Source organism: Mustela lutreola, chromosome 18 (assembly GCF_030435805.1).
Source record: "Mustela lutreola isolate mMusLut2 chromosome 18, mMusLut2.pri, whole genome shotgun sequence".
NCBI classification, from domain to species: Eukaryota; Metazoa; Chordata; class Mammalia; order Carnivora; family Mustelidae; genus Mustela; species Mustela lutreola.
In genome coordinates, this window is record NC_081307.1 from 19,593,859 (window position 1) to 19,605,230 (window position 11,372).

General features: G+C 40.8%; 1 protein-coding gene across 3 annotated transcripts in view; it reads right to left on the reverse strand.

The window, feature by feature from the left end:
- The window catches only part of MICU3 (mitochondrial calcium uptake family member 3), a 100,089-nt gene extending 98,998 nt beyond the window's left edge, over positions 1-1,091 (reverse strand). For 2 of the 3 annotated variants that reach the window (XM_059155907.1, XM_059155905.1), the window contains exon 1: positions 644-1,090. In XM_059155907.1, coding sequence (XP_059011890.1) covers positions 644-1,033 — 390 coding nt within the window. In that variant the 5' untranslated portion in view covers positions 1,034-1,090. Of the gene's footprint in view, positions 1-643 lie in introns of all 3 variants that reach the window. The other variant, XM_059155906.1, reaches the window with a different exon arrangement.
- Between the last annotated feature and the right edge of the window lie 10,281 nt (positions 1,092-11,372).

Here is an 11,372-nt window from a genome sequence, read left to right on the forward strand (position 1 = left end):
GGTCCAGCCTGGGCGTTCCTGTCTCTCACATACCCGGCCTTCCACTTTCTGCCTGTTACACCCTTGCCTTCTTCGTAGTCTTTTGTTTTGTTTTGGCTTGGCTTGGGGTTTTGGTTAATAGATGGTACTGCAGGGGCGCCTGGGTGGCTCAGTGGGTTAAGGCCTCTGCCTTCGGCTCAGGTCATGATCCCAGAGTCTTGGGATCGAGGCCCGCATCTGGCTCTCTGCTCAGCAGGGAGCCTGCTTCCTCCTCTCTCTCTGCCTGCCTCTCTGCCTGCCTCTCTGCCTACTTGTGATCTCTGTCGGTCAAATAAATAAATAAAATCTTAAAAAAAAAGATGGTACTGCAGCAACCTCTGCGGTCCTGATGCATCAGTGACAGCATCACCTGTGTTTTCCCGACAGCTGGGTGCACAGACCCTAGCCTGCCTGGCCTACGTCTTGGTCTCACAGGAGGTCCCCATCTGCAGCCGCAGAGCTCACACAGCGACAACCTCCACGGCCGGGTGGCCCACAGTCCCAAGCGCACCCGGCCCGACTGTCACACCTTCCCTCCAGGAGCTTAGGTGGAACACCCCGGCCGCCCTACCCTCGGGCGTCACCTGCGGGCCAGCCCCGCGCGCGCACGCGCTCACGCACCTACCGTTTCCTTGGCAGCCGCCACCGGGATGGGAAGCAGACCCCGGCCGCGGGGCGGGTCCTCCGGCTCTGCGGCTGAGGTCTCCGAGAGGCGCCCCGGGGTGGGCGTCCATGCGGAGTCGGTCCTAGGATCCCCATACAGCTGGTAGCACACAAGGCCGACCAGACCCCCGCCGGCCGCTGCCGCGATGCTCAGCTCCCCCCAGCGCCTCCGCCGCCTCCAAGCCTCCTCAGCCACAGCCCCCTCTTCCTCCTCCCGGCAGGAGAAGGGCCGGTCGGCCGGGCTCGGGGCTACCCCCGCAGGCCGCCCCCACAGCCCAGGAAAGAGATGGTGAGGGCAGGGCGGAGGCGGGAGCCGAGGCGGCGGCCACAGGAGCCTCCGCAGTGCAGCCATTGCGGGAGCTGCCCGCACCAGAGCTAGGAGGGGGCGGGAGGGAAGGCGGAGGTGGGGGGTGGGGGGGGAAGGCAACGAAACCTCGCGAGAAGTCGGTGTGCGGAGGTTCGATGGTGTCCGAGGGCGACGGCTGCAAACGTGCGGCCTGGGGTACCCTGTAGGCGGCCTTCACCTGGGGCGACCGGGGTGGGGGGGGTCTCCGGTGGGAGATCTTGGGGAAGGGCGCGGATCCCGGGTACTCCCGCGCGCGACATTCCTGTCTCAGTCCCGCAGTCATAAATAACTGCGCCCGCCCCGGCAGCACCTGACTGCGCGAGAACCCAACACCGCAGGGCACAGCCAAGTCAGCAGAACCTAAAAGAGCCCTCGCGTGTGCGCGTGTCCAGACGTCCGTCCGCTAACTTGGCCCTTGGACGTGGCTGGGTGGGTTTGGGGTCATTGGGTAGTGCTCCTCTAAGAAAGTCACGGCCCTTGACCCAAGCTCACGAAAAATTTGCAATTGTATTTTCAGGTGTACAATAAAATGAGGTAAAGAGTGGCCCAAATTAAAAAGATGGCAGATTAAGTCAAAGGCTGTTTTAACTACACAGTGACCGCTTCTGGACTTCTAATGGGGGACGGCTAACGTTTTTCTTTAGCTACAATTTATATATATATGTATATATGTGTATATATATATATATATATATATGTATATATATATTTTTTAATTACCATACTTGTGGTCATTTAATTCAACAAATCAGAAGTGTTCTAAAAGATACCCTTACTTTTGTGGAGATGCTATTGGTATAAATATTAAAAAAATATATGTGATCGTGTCATCTTTATTTTTGTTATGGCTATACCTGTTTGTTTGCCACCCTGTCAGTGCCACTTATATGAGAAAGTATATATGACATTCTTACCAGCTTCCCACCCCTGAACCCAGGTTTGGTTAACTGAGTAATGCTAGCTTCGGTCTCTATATTCTGGAATGGTGCCAGGATCCCCTAAAATATTCTGGATCTAGGGGTGTAAACAAAATCTAGTTGTCTCTGTTGAGCTACAGTCACAAGGGAATTAGATCAGTTGATTCTGGCAATTCTTATAAAGACTAAGGGCAAACAAAATGAGGTTTTCTGGCTCAGATCTTGCTATTCCCATTCCTCACTCACAGGAGTGAGGAAGACTAGCTCGTTGTGTGGTCACTACGATTCCTTCCATTTCTGCCTTTTTTGAATTTAGGAAACTTCTCTATTTCCAAAGAAACATTTATTCTCTAGATATAGAACACAGATCTTCTGGCATTGTTTGAACTGAACACAATTTCTGGATTTTCTCATAAATTTCCAACATGGCCTAATGGCAGAATTCTCGGACAAACTGATGAATTTTTATTACTTGTATATTAAAAGCTGAGGAGCTCTAAGGAGAACTAAGGAGGTAACACAATAACATCAAATTTCAGATCAGGAAAATGGCAGAAATACTCCACCTGAGTTGGCTTCAAATATGTATTTTCTTTCTAGTTTAAATAAATTTAATATAGCCCCTGCAAGTCATTTCTCTGCCTAGAAATCAAGTTCTGCTATGAGAGGTGCTGGTTTGTCAAGTACTCACAGAACTCTGTATAAAACTCTCTCTGTATGCAAAAGTTGTTCTAATGACCTAATTATTTCCATAGTACTTTCACTCTAAAAGCAGAATTTCCTAAAGAATATTGCTCTCTTATATTTGATGCTCCATGATTATAGCTACATAGAAATAACCAGATTCCTTTGTTACCTATATATTTTTCTAGGTTTACTTCTCAAGGGAAAAAATTATAAGAAAACATGATATTAGGAATTGGGGATTTGGGGAAATTAAAGATAATATTAGATCAAAATAAATTTAAGCCAATTAATTTCCTTCAACTTTTATGTCAATTCTCCTGCACATTAATAATACCCAAAAAGTGTCCCTATCCCACAGTGAGAGTCCATACCTTAAAAAAAAATTCACTTATGTCCATTATGGTCTAAGTAAAAACAAATGCTCTGAAGCATTTTAAAATGTTTGTAACAGGGGCGCCTGGGTGGCTCAATGGGTTAAGCCTCTGCCTTCAGCTCAGGTCATGATCCCAGTGTCCTGGGATCCAGTCCCGAGTTGGTTTCTCTGCTCAGCAGGGAGCCTGCTTCCCTCTCTGCCTACTTGTGATCTCTGTCTGTCAAATATATAAATAAAATCTTCAAAAAAATGTTTATAACAGCAGAGATCAAGTCAAAGAAGTTGTTTCCAGAAAGCATATTTATCAATACGGAGCTATAAACTAGGCAGGAAAAGATTTGGACTCTTAGTTTTGCTACATCTCAGTTGCATAAACTTATACTGCTTTGAAGGTCACAATTTCCTACAAAATAATGAAATTGAATAGGTGATCACTTTCTGAACCCATGACCCTAATTAACCAAAATGCTCCAAGCTTACCAGTAAAACATGTACAAATACTCAAGAACATTTTTCACATATCATTTCTCTTTTCAAAACCCACAAATGCCCTAGAGTTGCTTTCTTTCCTATGAAAATTCAATACAATGACCTAATTATTTCAATCTTTCACTACTTTTTAAATTGCAAATAAATACTTTAAAAAATGTGAAATTTAAGTGTACTATGTGTCATTTTTTTTTAGGCAGAAATGTCTTATTTAACAAAACCCCTACTTAAATATTCTGCTCACCTTATTTTACTCAATCTGAGCACCAGAATTTTGACTTGTTAAGAAAAGGAGCAGAGTACCAGGTGTCTCAGTTGGCTAAGCAGTCTGCTTTCCGCTCAGGTCATGATCCTGGGATTTGGGGATTGAGCCCTGCCTTGGACTCCCTGCCCGGAAGGGGATTCTGCTTCTCCCTCTGCTGTTTCCCCACCTCATGCTCGCTCTTTCTCGCTCTCTCTCTCGTACTCTCTCTCTCTCTCAAATAAATAATTAAAAAAAAAAAAACACAAGCAATTATATCTAAGATCCTACATCAGGGCACATAAGTCCCCCACCAGCCAGTGCACTCAATTCTGACAGAGTGAAGTTACCAACCAAAAAGCAAAGGCTGCAGCAAGCCCCTTCTCTCTTGGGAAAGTTGTCACAAACATTGTCCCCATCTTCAGCACTATTGTCCCTAGGGTACACTTGGCAAATTAAGGGGAGAAAGTGAAAGTGGTGGGGGAAGAGATGTTCTCTGAGGTCACAGCTTTTTCTTGGTCTTTATAGGGCTAGCCACTAAGAGTCTGGAACTCAATTCTTCAGCATCCAGGGCTATGAAAACCAAGTTACCCAAGGCACTGAGGGTCTGTTTGTTATTTTGACTATCTTCCACCTCTAAAGACAGACTGACAATGGGTTGTTCCCTGCCCTTCTCTCTTAGTCAAAACTAAGCTGTGCCTAAGCTCCATTAAGCTAAAGTATGTATTTAGCCTCACTGCAGGCACATAGTAGGACCCCAGTAAATGTTTATTAAATGAAGAAAGGAATTTTTTATTGTTGTAGGGGAAGAGGCCAAGATGGGAAGGCAATTCAGGGGACAAGGAAATATAGTTTATCAGAGGCTAAAGGAGCTGCTGATAAACCAAGCAGCACATCTGGAAATGCAATTAATGGAAGGCCAGATGGAGAAAGCAAGGGGTTGGCAAGGAAAGATCAAAGATAGAGAGTGGTCACAGAGAAGGGTTGATTTGGGAACAAATTCTGTGATTTTGTGATTTGAAGCCATCCTCGTACATATCATATTTTGGCATGATCCCGCTGGACTTAGAGCCTTAAAGCAATAGGATTTCATCAGGTTCTTTTGGTTCTCTGAGGAATTCCAGCACGATCCATGGCTGAAGGTTAGTGAGTTGAACTTGGCATTTCCCTTTTTGTTATTCCATATCTCACTGGTGACAACAGCCAAGCTGCCAGCTGTACACATTAAAGTTTTTAACTTTAAGAGAAGTAATAAACTCACTTTGACCATTACATTTGACCAATCTGATTTATATAATTTCTGACTTCATATGATGTCTAGGGTCTAGCTGACAGTGCCTCACTGTTCAATTCTTGCTGTTTTTGTCCCTCATTTAGTGACAAGAAATTGTTTTCTTATGTATTTGGGAATCTTATATGGCTTAAAGATATTTAACCAAGAAGTATCTTAATAAAAGACTTGTAGTACCCAAAAACCATTAAGATGCTCAGTGGATATTTTCCTTATTTACTAAGACAAGACCAAAAGAACTTTTTTAAAGCATTGATGTACTGTTTCATCTTCTTTAACTTGTAACAATTTCTCCTGAAAAATGTCCGTGTGTACAGACCCAGTTGGTGTCTGGTGGTACAACCAATATATACCCTTGTCTCTTGCTCTAACCCCAGACTGTCAAGTGTTAGATGGGAAATTGCTTAAAGGGCAGAGAACCAAACAGAAAAGCAGCCTTCAGAACAAATGGAAAGATAGCACCAAGAGGGAATCATTAGAGAAATCAAATGTAGCATTAGGTAAGTTTATGTACTTACCTGAAGAAACTTTCAGGGATAGCAAACCAGCTGCATTCCTTGCCAATGTCAGTTGTTTGGTACTGGTTATCCGGAACACTCTACTGAGCAAAATTTTCAGACCAGGTCCAAAATTCAGAGGAAAAAGTACATTGGTAGATGAGTATGTCGGCAAAGAGTAGGTTATCAGATTGGGCTGAGCTGTGTTATGGGACCGCCATGGTGTCCTTGCAACTCTCCAATTAGAGAAGTCTGTAAATGATAGAAAAACTGGAAAATGTTTCAGTGTTTCTGTAATTCACATGTGAATATTTTCTATTTGCCCTTGAAAGATTCAGCAAACTGAAAAGAATTTAGAGATAAATTAATCTGGAAAATTTGTGAACTTTTTAAATTTTCAGAGGTAGTGTGGAGAGTCCTTCATGGAAACTCTCAAAAGAAATCTGATTGGGAAGCCCCCAGGGCACCTGGGTGGCTCATTTGGTTAGCATCTGCCTTAGGCTTAGGTCATGATCCCAGGACCCTGGGATTGAAACCTGCTTTGGACTCCCTGCTGAGAGGGAGTCTGTTTCTCCTTCTCTCTCTCTCTGCTGTTCTCCCTGCTTGTGCTCTCTGTCACTCTTTGTCAAATAAATAAATAAAATCTTTAAAAATTTTTTTAAAAAAGAAGGCCCCAAATACAAAGTAATTAACAGTAGACTGTTTCCAGCTGAACAGAGGAGGTGTTTGGATCTTGTTCACTTAAAGCCTCCCTTTAAATTCCCACAGCTGGGCCTGAAGCATTTCTGTAGAATCTTAGGGCTTAAAAACCACTAGAATGTACAGTTTTAATTTTTTCTGATGAGGAAACTTAGAGGCTATCAGGTTAAAGAATGTTCTCTGGGTCACACAATTAGGACTTGTGTTTCAATATTCTACCCTACCTCTGCATAGTGTCTGTATTGGAATCAGAAGCAGAATTCAATACAGTTTTTTTTTTTTTTTTTAAGGCACATTAACTTCCAAAAAATAGAAATAAATGGCATTAGCTCAAATAAAAGATATTGTTAGGATAAAGTCATATCAACCCAGGAAAGAGTGGTACTGAGTCTTAGGAAGTATGATAAGCAAGTCAGCTGTAGAGAGCTACATAGTAAGAGTTCAAGGACATTTGTTCTAACATACTGCTGTGAACATGACCTGACTAATTCCATCAGTATCTATGAATCTTAGTTTAGGTTTTAAAGAGAAAACATTGACTTGGTGTGGCCTTGGTGGATTTTCTACTTTTGTTAGTTTCTCACTGTTGGACCAATCAGCTGTGCATAGGAAGGAAAAGCGTTGAATCATGGAGGAGCATTTTCCAGTTTTTCTGTTCTATTATTTCTGGGAAATACAGAAAATAGCTTCTCTTAAGAAGGCACCATAGGTATGTACCAATGGTGTGCTGGTCAAAATTAACAATTCTGGGTGTAGAAGCAGGGAGTCATGATTTGTGGCATTTGTAGATTTCCATGGTATAAATACTCGGACCATGGCTGATGCCTACAAGACAAAGACGCAGCAGCACAGCATCATATAGAATATCAATTAAACACAGAAAGATATAATCCATATAGGAAAACAGTTGGGAGGTGATAAGTTCTTAGCACTCATTACCTTTGATTTTAATGTAATGTATCCAATTATAAGTTCATATATTTTAATTTTTAATAGTGTCTCCAATCTAATAATGTTTAGCTCACTAAATTCCTGAAAATTTAATAATCAGCTCTATTGAGCTAGTCCAAGCTGGCTGCAGCACACTAATAGCAGGTACTTCATGATTACCATACCCATTAGAGAGTTTGGACATTCTTGAAGACCAGTGTTTGACACAAGAAGGAAACAGTGTGAAGAGGACATTAAGACTAAACCCAAAAGAAGACTGGAATTAAAGATGCACATTTAGCCACCAACAGTGAATTAATTTACCCATCCTTCAGTCAATAGGGGTTAACAAACTTCCTTCCCTTCTTGGGGTTGTTAATTGGTTTCAATCAACCTATATAAAGATGTTACTATGGAATTATTCTTACTCTTTCCAATTAATTATGTTTGCTGTTCCAAAGACTTGAAGTTAAATAAGCATCTCAGTATGGATGGGAACAACTGACTACCCAGAACTGAGATTATTGGTTTTTTCTTTTTAATTGTTCCTTTTCTATTTTGTTGAGTTGAAGTATAGTCAACACACTATGTTACATTAGTTTCAGCATATAACAAAGTGATTGGACACGTCTGTACATTATGTTGTGCTGATCGCAAGTGTAGCTACCATCTGTCACATACAATGCTATTATGATACCATTGACTGTATTCCCTATGCTGTACCTCCCATCCCCATGACTTGTTTATTCCATAACTGGAAACCTGTCTCTTCCACCTCCCGGCCCCTCTCGCAACCATCAGATTATTTGGGTTGAAACTATTCTTTTGGGGGGATGGGGTGGGTAGAGACTACTCTTGAGCTGAGTCTTGGCTCCCTGTGTAGAAAGCTATGCATTTAACAGCCAATACTCATTAAGAATCAGCTCTGATCTTACCAGGTCATTAGGTCTTGCTCTATGCTAATAGTAATCCTTAGCTTTGATTAAAATATATTATTTCACATTTATAGTAATATAATACATCTAAGCAAATTTTCAATTTATTACAGTCAAAATTTATATTTGTCCACAGGAAGGTAGTCATTCTTAAGCCAAAGTAATCAACAAATGATTTAGGTCACTATGCATATCTTTTTCTGTTAAAATTAACAGTTTGTCTCCAACACTGGAGACTGATCTGAAAACGAAAAGTTGAAAATATGAGTGTTCATAAATTCCTTGGCAACCGAAGCATATCAAAACTCTTGCACTTTGGAAAGGATTGCAGTTTTTTTTAGGATTGTCACAAATCCTGTGTTCAGGAACCTGTAAACCTCAGACCACCACATCAAGGGAAATGAAATGAACCTTTCACTGGATGATAAGACATTATAGAAAACCACTAGATGAACTACTCTAACATCATCATGCAGGTGCATGGGGCTTCTTAAACAAATTATTCTAGATTAAGTAGGCCTGTTCCTCCATCCTTGTAGAGTTATATAAGGAAACCATGTTTGATTAGAATTTTATTGTGTGTGGTATTTGTTTCAGGGCACATGCTTTGATCAAAATTTATGTAATGGAGGCCTGTGTTCTCTGATATCTAGAATTAATCATTGAACTCTTGGCTATGGTTAAATATAATAATTACACTGACTTAATAAACATCTATGTGCTTGTAAAGAGTTTGTCCCTAAAGTGAATTTTAAATAAAGACAAACATCAAACAATGATGAAAGCAATATGTGAAACTCAAGATCATTGTCCAAACCAGGTTCTGTTTCAAACTGAAAATGAACCAAATTAAGAAAAAGGATGAGCTAAAAGTTAGGGTAATAGAGTAATTCATCATTAAGTCTTTTAAAAATGAAAACAAATGAGAAATGAATTTCAGAACATTGTGTGAATGCTCCTTTGCTCTTCTTTCCAACTCTATAGATTAAAATTAAATTTTCTTCCAATCTTTCTCTGATAATTATGAAGGACTCATATGACATCCAGCTAGAAGAGGTCACTAGGCAGTTAAAATGTGGAACTAGAGCTTCGGGAGTGAGGTCTTAAAGGTGGTAGCTGACCGCTATGCAGCTTTGTGATGAAATTTAGTTGAGCTTTAAATGTGGTATTCATAAAAAAAATATCATACTCTGAAAGACAGCTTACATATACTAAAAGTGGATGTTAAAGTAAAAAAAAATATTGTAAGTTATATAGTATTTACATAATAATGGGAACTTGCAGATAGATCTATAGAAATATTATGTTTCAGAAGTTGGAATCTCATGTATACAGAAGTATCATTATCTACATATTTATTCTGATAATAAATCAGCATTTGAGTTTCATAATTAGAACCTACCTTATCTTCTTTAAAGTTCTGATTTTAAGAAAAGGAGAATTTAAATGATGCTAAGAGAGAAGTTTGTCTATAAAAGTTTTTCTATAATTAGTCTATAAAGCAAAGGTGCTGAATTTTATTTTCTAATTAAATTTTATCTTGAAATTTGGATAGCAGTCATAAACTTTAGATTGAATAGGACCATGAGATAATTTAGTCTGAGATCTGTGCTTTAGTCAGGAGGAAACCGAATGAATCATGCCTTACCAAGATGTATTTCCTGATCTAGGTTCTGTCTGCTACCCCTCTTTTCTTCGGCATTTTCCTAATGGGACTCTGCTTTGATATAACTTCTAAATGCTTCCCAGTTCCAAGGCCAGTTTAGCTGACCCTGCTATCTGCTTTCAACAAAGTACCTCGAATTTGCCCATCATAGCACCACCACGAAAATGTTTTCCTTTACTTGTTTATATCAGCCAGCTAGACCATAAACAGCAGAAGAGAGAGATTGGTTTTTGCCTTTTAAAAAAAATTATTTATTTATTTATTTGTTGACAGAGAGAAAGAGAGAGAGATCACAAGTAGGCAGAGAGGCAGGCAGAGAGGGTGGGGGAAGCAGGCTCCCTGCTGAGCAGAGAGCCCAATCTGGGCTCTATCCCAGGACTCTGAGATCATGACCTGAGCCTAAAGCAGAGGCTTAACACACTGAGCCACTCCGGCACCCCTGGTTTTTGTCTTTTGACAAACACAGATAATACCTGTTACGTAGGTACTTACAGAACTAATGTATCTTTTGAATGAAAGACAAATATTTGTTTTTATAAAATTATCAAAAATCCATGAAAATTTCACATGAATAGAGGTTCTTGCTTCAGCATCATCAAGAATAAGACATGAATTAAATTACCAGTCAACATTCAGAACACCAAGTCAATAAACTAGTAGATTCAGTGATTGTCCTGAAAAATACATTTCAATTGTTGTACCTCTTTAAAAATACTTACAGTTCCTTACATTGTTAACTTTCAGGAAATAATAGTGGATCTAGGTTTGCTGAAGTCAATCATAAAAGGCCACTTCTGAACAGTTCATCTCTTATTTTCATAGACCCACAGAATCTATTGCTGTTGTAGTCATGTGTTTTGGTTGTCGATTCTAATCCATGAAGTTTTCTTTTCTTTTCTTTCTTTCTTTTTTTTTTTTTTTTAAGATTTTATTTATTCATTTGGCAGAGACAGATCACAAGTAGGCAGAGAGGCAGGCAGAGAGAGAGGAGGAAGCAGGTTCCCTGCCCAGCAGAGACATGGATACCGGGTTCCATCCCAGGATCCTGGGATCATGACCTGAGCCAAAGGTAGAGGCTTTAACCCACTGACCCACCCAGGTGCCCCAACCCACAGAGTTTTCAGGGGGTTAATACGCTCAAAGAACTGCTCTTTTTATTTGTTTAGCCTGACAGCCAACTACTCCGAATCTAGTTCCTTGCCACTTAGCATTTACACGACTCCGCTCCCCATCCTTAAACTCATTTCTCAATTTCATGGCCAGCTAGAAACTTACAGCCTTGTTCACAAGAATAGCTGGAGTCAAATATTTTCAGCGTCAAGACGTTCACGGGATCCTGACAGCTGTGTAGTATTTGCTGAGCTGCGTTTTATTCCTACTGAGGTTATTGACATCTTCACAGTTTTCCTGTGATTTTTACCTTTGCCAATGACATGCTCATTATAACTGTGCAGCTTTCTGTTTTCAGTTTTGGAAGGGAGACTAGGCTGAGGAATTTACCAATGGTATGGCTGGAAGCTGAAGTGAAACTTGGCAACCTTTATTCCTGTCTATCAAGGTTCCTCTTGGCCTTATCAAGGATCTGGCAGCGTGTGTACCCATATCGTCCTCTAGTGGCTG